Genomic DNA, 16,862 nt, shown 5'->3' with positions numbered 1-16,862 from the left:
GAAAACCAAACGAACAATCCAGAATTCACGGGTGGAAGGAGGCTTGAAGGCGGTCCAGGGGCTTAGCCTCCGGCTCCTTGTGCCCCAATCCCGGCCCCATGCAGCACGGCTTGTCCCTCTTCCAGGCTTTTGCCCCTGCTGTTTCCTCTGTGGGAAATGCCCCCATCTCCACGTTTTCTACCCGAAGAATTCCTGCTTACCTTTCAGAGCAAATGTTACCTCTTCTAGGGTAGATTTCTGGATTCACCCAGTTGGAATTAGTCTCTCTCACCTCTATTCTAACATTTCATGTTAAAAAAAAAAAATGGTACCAGTAAAGCACTCGTTAATCTTCATAACAACCCTGGAAGGCAGGTATTATTATCCACCGTTTTACAGATAAAGAAACTGAGGCTTAGGGAGATTAAGAGACTTTTCTAAGGATGCACAGCTAGTGGATGGGGAAGCAGAGATTCAAACTCACGTCTGTCTGAGTGCAAAGCCTGTAAGTTGTCACCGGTCATGATTGTCACTGGCTGTGGATTGTCAAACCTTCCGGGGCATTCAGGGTCTGTGTCTTAGCACAGAACAGTCTGGACACCCCAGAGTACCTGGCACAGAGCTGCACACGGGGCTGACACTGTCCGAAGATCCAGGGAGCTGAGTTGGTGGGGCCAAGCCTCTCCTGGGCATGTGGATGGAGGGGAGGGTAAGGGACCTGTCTCACTCACTCTCAGCAAGAATCTGGTAAGACGCTGACCCCCGCTGCCCAGCTCCCTGCAGGCTGTCCCTGGTCAGGAGAGTAGACATCTCACAGTTTCCTCAAAGACTCAGGGTGACCCGGACCCATGGAGTAAGCTCATGCGGTGGTTGGCTTATTTCACCTCTAACTTCCAGGAATCAAGCCTGTCTCTCAATGTTCAAATTTCTGAGGGTGCTCTGAAGGGGTGATGCAGCCGGAACAAGGAGACGCCAGCTTTTGTTTGTAAGGGGAGAGTGGTGGATCACACACTGCAACCAGTTCTTCCACGCAGACTGGAGGGAAAGAAAGGAGGCAACGTTTTCCCCCCTTTTCCTGTGGACACCTTTATCCTAAGTATACACATCCAAGCCAGCTCTTCCTCCATCCCAAGATGTGAGCCTCTAGCAGGCTGCCTCCAGCAGCCTCCGCTGGCAGTGGGAGTGTCCACCCTGCCCCAGGGTAACTCTGGTGAGAGGCCCCCTAACCTCACTTTCCTGAGGCTCCGTTGCCCGTCCAGGCAGCGGATGGTGGTGCTGCAAGGGATCGTCGTAATAACACACCTGCTTTTACTGAGCACTTACTGTGTTCGGACGCTCTGCTAGGCACCTTACATAGCTTTTCTCCAGTCATGAACCCGCATGTAAGGAGTGAGTGTTACTGCTCCTTGTTGCCAGGAAGAGAGAGGTCCAGGCACTTGGCTGCCTGGTATTCAGACTCAGGTCTGTGTGAGTCTAAAACTCGAAAATTCTCCTCTGCCACAATGCCCTCCCCATCTTGCTAGCCACCAAGACTTGAGTTCCAGTGCTGGCATTACCACGAACCTGCTCTGTGACATTGGGTGACTCACTTTCTCTCTCTGGGCACCAACTTCTTAAGCAAAATAAGGATGTTGGGTAAGACATCTCTAGGTCTCCTCTAGCTCTCCGAGTCTAAGAATGCCTCTGCTTCAGAAGGTGTTGGCCAAAGGGCAGCAGAGTTCCGGTGGCTAGGCATCCCACTTCCCTCCTCTGTTTGGATGGGTTGGCTTTGAGCTGTGGTGAGTCTCCTGGGGCCATTCAAGGCTCTGAGAAATCTTTCTTTCATTTTGGTGAGAAACCTTAGAAAAAGCTTCAGATGTGAGGCAGAAATGGGCAGCCCTTCTATTGCATGGCCTGGAGGGTAGGGCGTTCCCCGTTAACAATCCCAGGATTCCTGGGCAACCCAGTGGACCTCTCTGAATCAAGGCCAGATGGGAGGTCACAGCTGGAAGGGACCTCAGAGGTCGTCATGTCCAACCCCCTCATTTTACAGATGGGGAGACTGAGTCCCAGAGTGAATTAGTAACAGAGTGAGGGCTCGAATACAGGTTCTCTCTTTCATTTATTCTCTCAATAACAGGCTTAAAAGACTCCCTTTCCTGAAGGGGGGAAGACAGACCTGAAAACAACTGCAATCTAAGTGGTGATCATTATTCAGAGGTCTCTTGATTTCCAACCCAGTATTTTTCCACTCCTACATCCTGCCTTGCCAAAAAGATGTTTAATAAGTTTCTGAGATGTCAGTGCTGGAATGGCCTCTAAAGATCTACTAGTCTTGGGATGGCAAATCCTTGGAATCTGGGATGCCTCTTCCCATTTCCTGGCCATGGCAGACATCATAAGTGGCTCACCAATGCTCTTCCCATAGAGTCCAAACGAGGCCTCAGTTCTTTACATGGAGCTCCAGCGAGGCACTACCAAGCGATCAGAGTTGGCACATGGCATCGATGCCTTCTGCCATTCCTGATCAGCTCAACGACATCCGTCATCCACAACGACAAATGTACTGAGCTCTCACTTTGTGCTGGGCCCTGTCCTGACTACGGTGTTTTAGGTGTGTCATCTCCTTTAACCCTGAAAACAAGCCTACGGGGTAGGTACCGTTATGATCGCCCTTGTGCAGGCGGGAAGACTGGGGTCCAGGGTCCCCAGATCACCAGCAGTGGAGCCGGAAGAAGAAACAGGTCTCCCAGTGCCTCATCCAGTCCTCTCGCAAATGGCTGGGCGCTGGGCAGGTCCTGGCTATGTCGAAAAACTGCCATTTCTCCAATAGACTGATTTAGTGACATCTTCCCATTTTTGTCTTTTCTGAAGGAGAAACGCCATCCTAAATTTCTCTGCCCAGCCTTTGCCTCTGCCCCCAAAGCCGCCTCTTCCAGGCCCTGGGCAGTATGAGATCGTGGACTACACGGGGCCCCCCAAGCACTTCATCTCCAGTGCATCCTTCGTGTCCAACACCAGCCGGTGGACAGTGGCGCCGTCCCAGCCAGGCCTGCCCGGCCCAGGTCAGAGGATTGCTTTCAGTGATCGTAAAAACCAAACCTGGAATTGTTTGTCATTCCTGGGCCATCAAATACCACTGATTTATAGGCTGTTTGCCAAACAGTTTACAGGGGTTAGAGTGGATCTAGAAGACTTTTCAGCTTACACTTTCAGAGTATGAAAGGTGGGTTTTTGTTTTTTTTTTTTAATTTATTTTTTTAAGGTGAAAGGGCTCTTAGAGATGATCCAGGTCAGGGATTTATAACTGAGGACTATGACTGTTTCAAGAGACACGAAGCTGGGCTCCAGGGGGTCTGTGACCCTGAAATTGTCTGCAGATTTGAAGCACGCAGATATTATTTTCTGGGGAAAAGAGCCATAGCTTTTGTCTAAAAAGTTCATGCTCTTAAGAATGTTGAAATCGCGGGTCTAGTCTGGCGGGGTCACCTCCCAGATGGGAAAGGCCCGGAGAGCAAGGTGTCATAGCCCTGCGGAGGGTGAGTGGAGGGCAGAGGCCCAGACTCTCTCCCCTCGACGCCTTGTCTGTCACGAAATAAAACAGGGCTCCACCCGAGCAGCTCTTTCAAGCCATATAGTTACGCCCAGGATCTGCCTGAGAGCTGATAGTCTGAGGGACTTGTTCCAGTGGGTGGTCCCTGCACTCCCCTGCCTACTTGGAGCCCCTAGCTATTTACCACCCCCGACACTGGCCAGGGTTTATGGCATTGGGGGATGACAGGTGTGCTGATGGGCTGGTGGCGTGGGAGGGGGAAGGCAAGGGCTGAGGTGGCCGCCAGGCCTGTGAAAGTCAGGCTCTCAATCAGCATCGCGGATGCTCCCACACTGCGTTGGCAAAGATGACTGAGGCTCAGCGCTGGCCCCCCGAGGCGTCCCCTTCCCTCCACACACACAGGTGAGTAAAATGTAAGGTAGGCGGGACAGGGAGAATATCATTCTCATGGCTCTGTCCTTGGAAACGTAGTGATAAGCCAATAAGATGGCAGAGGTTTGACCTACGGGTCATCTGGTCAGTCCAGGCAGAACTCAGCTTGGTCCCGCAAATGTACGAATGCCCCATGGAGTGGTGATGCCAGGACCCCGGAGACCAGCCGGATCCTCGTCTGACCCTGTTTGGCCCAGTCCTCTAGGAGCTTTCTCCGAGCATCTTCTCCACGCGGGCACCTGGAGTGCAGGTGCAGGCCAGGGCCTGCGGCTGTGATCACCTAGGCCAAGGTGGGCTTCCCTGAGGGCCTCCCAGAGTAAGTGCATGCAGACATCTGCCTTCTTGGCTTCCAGTGGGCGCAGGTCTACCTGGACCCCTCAGCAGCTTCCTGAGGGTGTACCGGAGGCCGTGCGCGGCCCTCGTGAACAAATCAGCATCAACGCGAGAGTTTCCAGCCACGCCGGGTTGTGGTTCCCAAGCCCTGCGTGGTCCTGGCTGCTATTGTGATGGCTTTCAGTTTTCCGGAAATTTCTGAACTAAATCAAAGCAAAACCGCATTAAGCTGACACCTTGCTTCTATAAGAGTATTGCTCTATTCATTTCTTTTCAAATTTCCTACAAAACTCTTTTGTAAATTTTCTTCTGTTAAAAAAGTTAGTGAGTTGAAGAAGGTGGGGAGCCGGAGTTCGAGTCCCGCCTGGGCCAGTTCAGAGCCGGACGACCTAGGGCCAGTCCCTCCCTCCCTGTCTCCCCACATGTCAGGTGCAGGGGCCGGGGCAGGGGTTCCGCCGGCCTCACGCGCTCCTACGCCGGGTGCCAGGACCTTGAGAACTGGCCTTTTCCCTCTCAACACTCTCTCTTTCTCCTCTCACAGCCACATACAAGCCGGAATTCCCTGGAAAGCAGTCCTTTCTCTACAATGAGGACAAGAAATGGATCCCAGTGTTGTAGTCACCTCATCCGAGCTCAAGGAGACCCCCCCCGGCCACCAGCTCTACCCCCAGGCACCCCGGACGGTCATTCAGAGAGCGCCCATCTCGTGTGTGACGGCTGATGACTTGGGACGGCCTTGCCCCCAGCCTGGTGTTACAGCTGGCCTGCCGTGCTTGTCCTTGTTCTGAGCTGCCCCCTGGAGCGTGGACCCCCACCCCACGGACCCCAGTGGATCCCTGAGCAGAAGTGAGGACCTGACAGAGCCCCCTTGGTTACTTGGCCACGTGCCCTCCGGCCTGGCTTGGCCCGCCTCCCCTCAGCCTTCAGAGCTCATGCAGCTCGGCATCCAGGAGGAGGTGGCCGATGGCAGATGCCCCGTCTGGAAGCCTGATGCTGAGCCAGGGCTCCGGGGCCACAGGGTGGGCGGCGCAAGGCCGTGGCCCCGGCACACTCCCACGCTCTGGCCTTGACCTCCAGACTCCTCCCGGAGTTCCAGGAGCCGGGAAGGCCCACAGGCGCTGTGACAGGGACCTGAAGGGGTTGCCTGGCCCTCGCCCCCAGCTCAGCCTTCGTGTCTCGCCCTAGGAAGAGCATGGCAGCGTCACCGTGGTCACGTGAGCTCTTCACCCACTTTCAGGAGAGGCCTCCACGTCCATTTGTTGGCTCCGTGCACAAGGGGCAGATGTGGGCAGGACCCTCTGGGGCCAGAGCCCTGGGCACAGCGGCTGAGGGGCGCCTGCAGGTTCTTACTTTTGCCCGGCCTTTCCCCTTCCCTGGCCTGGTCTCCGTCCCTCCCACCTCGTGCTCAAGTTCAATATGATCTTTAATGGATCCTTTCTGGCCCGCCAAGTCGGTCCCCCTCAGCAAGAGGACAAGATTCTCAAAGAACCAAGAGGAACTGGAGTTAACCACACCTCCCCTCCTTCCCCAACTATCCACGTGTCTTGGGCTTTTGTAAGTGGAAGCCTCTTGTGCCACCTCCCTCCCCTCCGCGTGTCCCTCCCTTGCCCTTGGCTTTCTCCTTTGACTTCCCTCCGTGACTGTTAGTCCAGAACTGGCCGCTGACTGCCTCTCCCTTCAGGGAGGGGCGGGTGAGGAAGAGGGAGGGAGAAGGATGGAACAACGGGTCCAGTTAAAGAGTTCTCATTTCTCACCAAAGCTGGCCTTGTTGTGAACCAGATTCCCGCAAGTGCCCCACTGCTTTGGGATGACCGGGAGGCAGCCTGGAGCACGGCGCCAAGAGCGTCCAAGGTCTGGACCTACAGGTGGACACCTTGTGCTGCGTCCGCTCAGGTCCTTAGCTTCTCCTAGAGGTCAAGAGGTGGATCCGAATTTGGAGGTTCAAGGTCAAGCACTTGCAGGGTTGGGTGGGCAAGGCAAGGGAGCAAGACAGGTGAGGCGAGAGGAGGTCCAGGAGCTGAGAATGCTGCCCATCTAAAGGCCAGCTACCTGTTGCCACATCTGCAGACTTTTCAAAAGAACCTGGGAAATTTTAAAATGTGCAACTTCTTGATCGGAGATGTCAACAACCATATTTCAATTAAAAATTTTTTGTTCAGGCTAAAGGAAACTCTTCTGCTAACCATCAGTTGTCCACTTCGGCGCTAGAAATTCTGGAAGACCCCTTTAAGGCTGACACTTGAAGCTGCACCTTTCTTTGAACCCAGACTCTTGACAATAGGGCCAGACCTGAAAGCCTTGGCTTTTAGGTCCCTCTGACCCTAGGAGACCTTAGCAGGCCACTGGGCTGGAAGCAGCCAGCCCTGGGATCACTGCAGGCAGATGCTTGAGGGACTGCATAGAAAACAAGACAGGCCGCTCCTCCCTGGGGCAGCTGGGCTGAGCACCAGCAGGTGAGGACTGTCTCTATAGAAACCCCTCCAAGTGGGGTCAGGAAAGCGGAGACTCTGGGAGGAGAATGGCAGGGCTGCTCTTGGCCAGTTGGAATCGGGGTATTCCATAGAAGACACGGCTGGAGCTGAGGCCCTGAGCTCAGAGGGTCTGCCTGGGTTGTACCCAGCCTCTCTGAAGATGTCATAGGCTGCTCACAGCTCTGTCCAGCCCTGTGGTTCTCAAGCCCCATCTGTATGGTAGGATCACTTCGGGAGCTGTTATAGAGACTGCCCAGGCCCGACCCTCAAAGTTCTGATCTGAGGCAGGGTCTGGGCAGTGGTATCTTTATTAACATTCTTGGTGTGATTGCAAAGTGTCTAGTTAGGGTTAGGATGTACTGATAGTATTTTCCAAAATTGAATGTGCATGCAAATCACTTGGAGATCTTATTAAAAGATCTCGGGTGGGGCCCGAGAGTCTACGTATTTTTTCTTTTTTCTTTTGAATTGAGATATAATTGAAATATAACGTTGTATTAGTTTTAGGTGTTGTTCTAACGAGCTCCCAGGTGATGCCGACGCTGCTGGTCCGTGGACCACACTTAGAGCAGCAAAGGTCTAGTAAATACACCTAATTGTTGAACTCTTCATCTGGCCCTCCATGTGTTCATCCAACTGCCTGTCGACCTATTTATCCTTCCCTCCCTCCCTCCTTCTTTCTCCTCATTATTTGTCCATTCCCTCACTCCTGCGTTCCTCATCCATCCTTTCCTCCCCTCACTCACTCGCTGTCTACCGTGCAAAGCTACCTGCAGGCAGGGGATGGCAATTCCTCCAGCCACCAGCTGCCTTTGTAGTGACCCCCGTTTAGAGAGGACTTACCTTCACTCCTTTCACCTTTCCACTCTTTGGAGAAGGACAACCCTGGAATGGCTGCTGTCGGGCTCAGGAGCTGCCCTTTGCTCCCCGACCTTCCCTGAGGGCAGGGCAGAATTTCCTCAAGCCTTTCAGAGCTCTCTTTGCTTGAGGTCCAAATGGCCTTCCTAGGCATTGACGGCCTCATCTGCTGTCTGTTCGTGTGGAGGGGAGAGAAATGGGCCCTGGCGTCTTGGCTGGAGGCCGTGGGTGAAGGTGGATGTGGAGCTGCAGGCCTCACTCCTGAGCTCGGCAGCAGGCTTTGCACTGGTCCCCAAAGTTCCCTGTGTGCATTAGTCCCGCCAGACACTGGCAGGTTGCAAAGGCAGCAAGGCCTGTGGAACGACGGCCATAGCGCAGTGGTTCTCGACCTTGAGTGCACATTGTAATCACCTGGGGGGCTTTAAAAGTACTGAGGCCTGGGCCCCAACCCCAGAAATTCTGATTTAATTTCTACAGGGTGTGGTCTGGGCAGTGGGGATAAAAGCTGCCTAGGTGATTTCCATGTGCAATCAAGGTTGAGAAGACCGCCGTCCTGCTTCTGGCGGCTCTGGAAGGAAACGAACAGACGCGGGACACCTCTGCGTGCCTGGCCACGTGCTGATACTCTGCATACGCTCTGCCATTTCACCCTCACGCGGCACCCAGGGTGACGTAGCAGCGAGGCCCGGAGTGGGCAGAGCAGCTCTGGGTGCTCCATGGGGTCGCTCCAGCGGTGCCAGGCAAGCTGTTTGGGAGTCAGAGGCCACAGGAAACATCAGTAATACTGACCCTCACGTCAAAGTATTGATATTCTATCATGGTTTTTTTGGCCTTAATTTCAAAAGCATTGCATCGGACTGTGATTTAACTTGATTACTGAGCTCTTTGGCTCCTCTTAATTTTGCGCCTGAGGCTAGGGCTTCACTTGCCTGACCTGAGTCCTGGCTACAGGGCCTTGGGAATTAGGACTCTAGACCTCCTGTCAGAGCCGGAAGGCCCTTGGAGACATCCACGGTTTTCATACTTCTTTTTTTTAAGTTTAGTTCAGACAAAAGTTAATTCGAAAAATCTTAGTATGTAAACGAAGGAAAGCAGAGCCGCTATGACAGAGTCTGGGGAGGATACCCAAGGGCTGCCTGCTGTCCCCTCCCCCACATTGTAGGGGACTTTGAGACCCACCGGTGAACCCTGGGGCTCCAAAGGTGACAGCTACCTGATGACCCAGGTAGACCGCGCCCATTTTACAGCCAAAGAAGCTGAGGACTAGAGCTGGTGGTGTGCTGGTCAGCCAGAAGGGACGAGGGAGGGAGGAAGCTCTGATTTGCCATTTGTTCTCTAGGGGCAATAAGGCAATGATTTGTAGCATTTGTCAATTCCTGCGGTGTAAACACTCCCTCCAACCTACCGACAGGACGTCACTGACCTCAGAGTCGGGGAGAGAGGGCTGGATCGCGTCTGTGAGCGGGTAGGAGCCGGCAAGAGGAAGAGTGAGTTGGTCGAGAGCATGGGGGCAGAACTGGCAGGAAAGCGCGGTCACACGGCGCCCGGCCCTGGGCTCTGCCCACTGCCCCAGCTGTGAGGTCCTTGGCAAGGGCATCCTGGGACTTCTTCCTCTCCAGAGTCAGTGGTCCTGACGTCATAACGTTCAGCCTGTGGGACCACACAGGACAGGCCACACAGGACAGGCTGGGCATCAGGACAAGCCGCCTTCCATGGTGGCACCTCTGCTTCACCAGGGCCCAGCACTTACCAGCACCCTTCAAGTTCGAGGCAAACCACTTACAGGATAGAGAAGGAGAGAGGCCTTGTTTACTTTCACCCTCTCCTTCTGGAAGACTTTCACAAAAGGAACTAGTGTAGCATTTGAAGTAATACATACGTAGAATTTTATTACTAAATACCATACGAGTATACAAAATGCATAACTGAATAACAGCTAAAAAAAAAATCCAAGAAATGTGAAATACACATTTTTTGAAATGATAAAAACGTATCCATGAAAAATATAAAATGTTGCATATATATACAATATATACTTATATATATATAAAACATAAATGAAAACTGTAAATAAGAAATGTATACAGTAGTGAGCAGGCATGGCGGTCGTTTTACACCGAGGCCACTTTGTTCCAGTTGGTCGGCTCTGCTGCTGTCTAGTGTTGAGGAAGTATGTCTATGAGGAGAGTATATCCACTACAGTGTCTTTTAAAAGTCATTTGCACTGAGAATCAAGTGTTTTCAAGTTAACTAGCTGACCAAAGGGTGAGGACTCATTGGTCTGAAGTTGACGGAAGAGTCAAGAACGGGAAGAGTCAAGTCAGCTTGTGGAGGAGACAGGGTCCACTTGCCCCATCCGAACGGCAGCCTGCGGGAGAGGGGCTGTCGAGAAGGGCTTCCGAGGAGGAACGAGCCTGCTGGGCTTGTTAAGCAACATGACACTGTCTCTGGCTGGGCAGGCTCTGGCCGGAAGTTCGGAGAATAGATTCAAGCACGAGATGAAGGTTCGGATCAGGACACCTCCCAGGTCCCTTCCTGGCCTTGACGTCTGTGGGTCTGTGACTTGAGGGCCTCTTCCCCAGGGAAGGCATTCAAGTAACAGCACTGAGGCATGCGGAGAGGTTGTGTGTGGCACGGGGCCACTTCCCAGCTGGCCCCTCGCCTGGAGTCCACTTCAAGAGGTGTGCGGCTGTGGAGGCTCAGGGCTCACAGCTCCTGAAGGATGATCTGGATCTTGCCGTCAAGCTCCCCCACGTCCAGCAGGAAGGCGACATGGTTGCTGTAATGCTGAATGATGTTGTTGTCCATGTTGACCAAGATTCTGGAAGAGAAAAGAAGGCATGCGTAGAACGGGCTGGGCCCCTTGTCTGCAGGACCTCTGAGTAAAGGGGGACAGGGACGGTTACTACCTATCGGGCGTCCCCAGCACTTCAGGCACCTCTTGGACTTTCTCTCTGACCCTCATAACAACCCACAAGGTGGGCACTCACTGTCCCACTTTACAGGGGAGGACACAATTCCCCAGTGGCCGAGCCCAACTCAGACCCAGGCCTGCTGGCAGCCGCGCCCACCTACTGCACCAGATCGCCTCTCCTCACACACGAGTGTGGACACTTTTGAGCAACCAGCACAGTGCGCCTTAGTCACCAGGCCAGACTGAGCCCTCGGACGCGGCGTGTGAGTTCAAGTGCAGGACGTGTGGCGGGCGGACCCGTGAGGTCTGGGTTCAACAGCAGGCTGCGATGTGTCACTCAGCTGTGCCTGCCTGATCCACAGGCAGGTGCCACGCAAGGCCCCCTCAGTTTCACCCCAGGAAGCTGAAATCTCAGCGACGGCATCGTGGACTTGAGGAGCTTGGCTGTCTCTCCCCCCACAGTCTTCAGGCAAGGACCTGGGCCAACCTGAGAGGGACAGCGCCTCGGTGGGTGTGGCCCTCTGCAGAGGGTCAAAGCCATAGTGTAGCCAAGGGCACCCCTCTAGGAGCTGCCTCCCCAGTGAAGGACCCACCGGGCTGTGACCTGACCTGAGCACAGCAGCTTCCTCTTTGTAATGGGGGCGGGTGTTTTCCTCCATCCACCCCTCCATCCACTTCACCAGCATCTGCTGAGGTCTTTCCATGTTCAAGACCTTGCTCCAAACAAAAACAAGGGCCACATAGAGATCCTAGGTCCCGCCCTCCAGGAGTTTTGAATCTACTAGGGCCCGGGAGAATGGATCCTTATAACCGTATCACCCCAGTTCATAGATGGGGTAGCTGAGCAAAGTCATTTGCCTGGGATCACACAGTTAAGAGATGGCAGAACTGGAATTTGAATCTGGACTCTTGTCTCTTTCCACTGCATCATTTTTTTAGAAGAAGAACAACAACAAAACCCAAAACCCTATAATTATAAGTTAGGAAGTGGCATATAAAAGGAAGGCAAAATCCAGGGCTTGGGGAGAGTTCAAGATGAGGCAAGATTATTTAAGTGGGGCAGGAAGGAGGGCGGTGAGAATCCCAGACTACTACTCCTGGCAGGTAGCCAGCCGTCTGCTTTCCCCGGGGACCCCAGGAGAGGCAGTGGCTTTGTCCCCCCACCCCGAATCCCCCAGATCAGGAGGCATAATGGAGACAGCAGTAGGCTGAAGCCTACGGCCCATGTCCAGTTGTCTCTGCAGTAGCATCAAGCAGCTGCTGCCTTCTGGAAGGAGGTCTGGGCTCAGGCTCCGAGGCCTGGGTGCTGACCGCCAGCATCTAATTATAAGATCCTGCTTCCTTGGGTCCTGTGTGCAGTTCCTTCATTTCACAGAGGGATCTTTGTCTGGGAGCTGCCGGCTGGGAACAGACCAGAGGAGACCAGGGTTGGGGCAGAGGGGTGGACGCTTTGTCAGTGTCGGTGCTTTTTTTAGTCTCCTATAGTGGCATTTACTGAGTGCTTTAGGTGCCAGGCACTAAGTGCCCTACGTGCACTAACTTGAAGGCCTACTCTCAGGCAGGGCCTCCCAGAAGGCCCAGAGCGCATGCCGGCGCACAGGGGACCCCAGACAGGCCCACAGACCCTTTCCTCTCAGAGGTCAATGACAACCGGGCCCTAGAGGCAGGGGCTTGTCAGGAGCTGCTGTCCCAGAATGTGGGCCTCCTGTCACTTGCCAGCTTCTGGCTGTCTTCTGTCCTAGTTCGCATAGAACCCCTGGCCAGCCGCCAGCAAAAACAATGTATTTGTTAATCTTTCAAGCATACTCAGTGGTGCTTGTAAAGCTGATTGTATCTACCTTGTCCAGAGGACTTTCTGGAGGGTTCTGTGAAAATAAACGAGGCCAGTGATTACAATTTCCTGTTCCTCAGATGAGGGAAGCAGCAAATGAGCCTGCCTCTGCTCTCCCAACAGGTTTTTTTGGGGATTCTTCTCATTTAGGCATCGCAGACAATCCGAGGCCTGAGGTTTCATAGCTGGGGTGTGTATGGGGTGTGGGTGCTTCTGAAGGGCCGCTGGGTGATGCCCTGGGCTATGGAGCTGGGCAAATATCAATCTGCTGGCCTGGCCACAGCCTTTATTTGCACACTGCTTAGCGGTTAAGGGAACAAGCAGGAGGCAAGATAAAATAGTGGGTGCAGGCATGGGCTTTAGACAGGCCATGATTCCTCCGGCCAGTTACTAACTCTGTAACCCTGGGACTATCCCGAACCCCAGTTTCCTCATCTGTAGAAATAATCATACCAAATTCAAATGGTCAACGAGACGATGCTTGGGAGTTACTTAACCCAGCGCTTGGCGTGTAGGAAGCGCTCCACAAATGCAAGTTAGTATAATTGTAGTTGAAATATCTGGCTGGGGCTTAAGGGAAAGACTTGCAACTCAGCCAGTGGGGCTATGGGGCATCTTTGTACGCAGTCATACACAAGGCATTTCCCAGCCCCTCAGCGCAGCCTGAGGTGGGATCTGTAAGAGAGGACGGCGGTGGTAGGTGGGGTGGCAGCCAGGGGGTGTGGACGGTGGCACCAAAGGGGAAGTGGGGCTGGGCTTGTCTGGGCAAAGCAGAGCCTGCCCTCCGCTATGAGGTGGATTCCGCTCCACAGAGCATGTGAGCTCCAGTTCCCAGTTTGAAACCGAAACTTGGAAGGAAAAAAATACACAAAGAGCCCTAGACATTCATACAACCAAAACCAAACGATCCTTTCCCAGGGGCTGCAGGGCTGCACACCTTCCCCCCACCGCCGGCCCTTCTATGGGAGGCTGGGTGGGAGCCAAAGGGGAGGGAAGGAGGCCTGTCTGCGAGGAAGGAGGTGGCCCCTGGGCCTGACTGGATGGGCCCTCAGCTTGAGTACAAAACATGCCTCATTTTGCAGTCCCCTGAAAGAAGAGCCACAGACAGTAGCCACAGGGCAAAGCCTGAGCACCTTCCAGGAAGAGCCGCGGAGAGTAGCGGGAGTTAGTCTCAGGCTGTCCGGAGCTGGAGGGTCAGTCCGAGCTGCTCAGGGTCGGGGAGGGGCTGGGGGGTGGGGGTGGTTCCCAGGGCCCTAGGCCAGGATCCTCTAGGCAGGGAAAGGCAGTCACGATTCCTCACTGCACAGGGGCCCCCATGCTGGGCTGGTGAAGTGACCTAGGCAGCAAGGGCTGCAGAGGCCCGGCTCACCGGCTCTGACGGAGGTGGTAGCCTGGGAGGGCCGTCACCAAGTGGCCCTCCAACTCCACCCCCCCATGCCACCCCTGCCAAGGAGAGATCTCCTGGGCAGAGAGCAAAGGCTACTGTGGTCCTTAGCACTAATCCTCTGGAGCCCGTGGCAGGTGGCAGTCACTGCCCGGCCCCCTGGAAGGTAAAGCTTTACTCCCTCCTGCCTCATCCAGACTTGAAGATGGAGGAGGCCTGTGGAGCATCCCTGGCTGGGCTCCCTCAAGATGACGTCCAATCACAACTCCCTTTCCAGACTCATCGCCAGCCATTTCTTTCTCGGACCCTCTGACTCAGCCGGTAGCAACTTTGCTGGGCCCTTCTGCTTCTGTGCCTTTACTCCACTGTTCCTGCCCCTCTGAACATTGCTTATCACCTCTGAGCCTCAACTCCCCTATCTGTAAAATGTGTGTAATGGTATCTACCTCATGGTATGGCCGTGATGGTTAAATGAGATAAGCTTAACCTAGTATGTGGCACGTAGTAGGTGGTTAAGTGATCACAGTCACTATCATCATCACCATTATAGTCAAATGACTTGGTTACCTTGGTTATTTCTGACATGTGGCCCTGTGCTTCCCTCTCCCCCTGAGTAGGTGGTGTATGAAGACCCTTGCATCTGTCTCCCACTCCTTTCCTTCCCAACAGCGATCAGTGTCTGGTCTCTGCAGGTGGCCTTGGCCTGATAGGGCGCTCTCCACCCCAACTCCACATCGCCTCTACCTCTCCACAAGGCCAAGTACAGACACAGCTCAGCTCCGAGCAGCAGGCCTCTGCCAGGCAGGGCGAACCTGCTGGGGGCTCCCCGAGCCAACGTCTTAGAGGGAAAGGGGCAGGTGGGGGTGTGAGGGGGGGAGTTGTGCTGGGCACTTACCCCCGCTTGCATTTCTTGTAGACTTTGTAAATGTTCTCCTCAGGGAACCCATACTTCTCAGAGATCTGGAAGAGGATGACAGGAGATTCACCATCTGCTGCCAAAACTGGGTTTATATCAGTCTTTTCTATCGTGACTTTTAATTTCCTGATTATAAAAGTAATATATACCCATATTGTAGAAAAATACAGTGAAGAAAATTATAACTCATCCATAATCCTGTATCCCAGAGATGAACACTAATAACATCTGAGTGTATTCCTTCCTGTCTTTTGGCCATGTACACGGGTATTTTTATATTCCACGTAGATAGTTTTACTTATCATTGTATGTTATAAGCCTTCCCATATCACAACAAACTCTTGACCAACAGCATGTTTAGTGGTTGTAAACTATTACAAAGGTCATCCGCCATTTCCCTCAATCCTTGCCTATCATCAGACATTTGGATTGTTCCAGTGCTGAGGGCTCCCCACTCACCAGCTAGCTGACCAGCTGTGCAAACCACTCGTGGAGATGGAAATGGTGCCTAGCTCATAGGGTTGTTGACAGAATTAAATGAATTGGTCTATGTAAAACACTTAGGACAGTTCCTGGTATGTACTAAATAAATGTCAGTACTCAAATAAATAGTCATTATTACTTCAGAAGTGGTGCAACAGGGATGCTCTTGTCCTGCTGTGAGGGGGGGAGGGGTGGATAACCCAAACACTGACCCTTTCTAGCAGGAACTATTTACCCCATTTGATGGGTGAGGATGCTGAGATTGAAGAAGATAAGGTACGCACCCAAGGCCTAGCCTAGAACCCAGATTTCCTGCCCCCATCACATCCCAGAACATTGGAGCTTAGTCTACAAGTGAGGAAATTGCAGCTCAGAGGCCTCAGCAACCTGGCTGAGCTCACACAGAGTCAGCCCATTTCTCCCCAGACCTCCTGAAGTCTCCTGTGGGGCAGACAGAACTGGTCTGGTCCCAGTTCCACCACCTGGGGTTGCAGAACTCTGAACAAGTCACCTTACTTCATGGAGCCTCAGTTTCCTCATTTGTAAAATGGGTGTCATGATGGGATGTACACACAGGTGGTTCTGCACAGGAATTGAGACGGTTATGTCAAGGGCCCGGCCCAGCGCCATCCCTGGGGAAAGCTCGGTCAAAGGCTGCTGGTTAGTACTACTGGCTGCCTTGGAGCTGCAGGGAACCGCAAGCAACAAGCTTCAGGTTGAGGTTGTCCTCTCTGGGCCTTTCAGGAAGAGGAGCCGATCAATCTCCTCAACTGGTCTCTGCCTTGACAGAGATCTCTCCAGGCAAGAAAAGTTCTTAGACTACTTATCTTAATGGCAAGCAATGTGGCTAGAGGCTATCGGGAAGATCTCAAGTCAGTCTAAGCAAGAATTTAGGAGCTTTCTAACTATATGTTGTACAAAGACAGCTGCTTTGTATGGCTGCCCCATAAGCGATGAGCTCTCCATCCCTGAAGTATGCACGTCAAGAGTGGGCACCCACTTGGAAGAGGTACTGAGGAGAGAGCTCGGGCACCAGATGGGGAGCTGACCCTCTAAGGTACTGTCCAACCCAAAGATTCTGAGTCTATATTCTAGTGACATTAATGGCCTTTTGTGAGCCCGGCTTCCTGGGGCTGGTGCCAAGCAGGGCTGATGCTGTGTGAAGAGAACAGGATAACATAGCCGAGTGGAGAGACCTTGGGCTGGAACCTCAGCTCTGTCACTTCTAGTTACCTTGGCAAGTCACCTGACCTCTGGGAGGCTATTTCCTTATGGGAAATGAGGAGATCATTAATAGTACCCACTTTTCAGGGTTGTTAAGAGAATATGGTGAGCTAGCAAATGCAGCATGCCTGACAAGATGCCTGACACACAGTGGGTCTTCAATAAAAGGTAGCTATGTTATTACTTGATTTATTTTCCCTTCCCCAACCTGACATCTTAGAACCATCTGGCTTTCCTGTGTGGTTCGACCTTGAAACACAGCTGGCCCCGGCAGAGGCTGTGTTTGCTCAATTTTTAGCTGAACCACAAAGCTGCTGTGGATTTTGTTCAGGGCTGTTTCACCTGCTCTCTGGCGGTTTGGGGGGTTGGGGAAGGTCTCCTTGCCCAGGCACCACCTTCAGCCGCCCCAGCCAGCGCCCCCCGTCCAACCACAAGCTGGAGGAATGAGGCCCTCTGGGAAAGAAAAAAGGGTATCTCTGGGGCCTGGCCTTTTGGGGTTTCATTC

The 16,862-nt window shown here is 53.2% G+C and overlaps 2 protein-coding genes across 3 annotated transcripts in view; one reads left to right on the top strand and one right to left on the bottom strand.

Moving 5' to 3' along the window:
- The window catches only part of STPG1 (sperm tail PG-rich repeat containing 1), a 52,002-nt gene extending 46,985 nt beyond the window's left edge, over positions 1-5,017 (top strand). Inside the window, exons 9-10 of the mRNA XM_059895738.1 lie at positions 2,833-3,023; positions 4,818-5,017. Coding sequence (XP_059751721.1) covers positions 2,833-3,023; positions 4,818-4,894 — 268 coding nt within the window. The 3' untranslated portion in view covers positions 4,895-5,017. The remainder of the gene's footprint in view (positions 1-2,832; positions 3,024-4,817) is intronic.
- Positions 5,018-9,609: 4,592 nt separating this feature from the next.
- Positions 9,610-16,862, bottom strand: part of GRHL3 (grainyhead like transcription factor 3) — a 34,914-nt gene continuing 27,661 nt past the window's right edge. The window contains exons 15-16 of one of the 2 annotated variants that reach the window (XM_059895737.1): positions 14,630-14,694; positions 9,610-10,426 (exon numbers count right to left, since the gene is read on the bottom strand). In XM_059895737.1, coding sequence (XP_059751720.1) covers positions 10,312-10,426; positions 14,630-14,694 — 180 coding nt within the window. In that variant the 3' untranslated portion in view covers positions 9,610-10,311. Of the gene's footprint in view, positions 10,427-14,629; positions 14,695-16,862 lie in introns of those variants that run through there. The other variant, XR_009497409.1, reaches the window with a different exon arrangement.

The sequence above is a fragment of the Balaenoptera ricei genome, chromosome 1, assembly GCF_028023285.1.
Source record: "Balaenoptera ricei isolate mBalRic1 chromosome 1, mBalRic1.hap2, whole genome shotgun sequence".
In the NCBI taxonomy this organism is placed as follows: Eukaryota; Metazoa; Chordata; class Mammalia; order Artiodactyla; family Balaenopteridae; genus Balaenoptera; species Balaenoptera ricei.
Note: the sequence above shows the minus strand (reverse complement) of the source record. Positions and strands in the feature narration are given on the sequence as shown.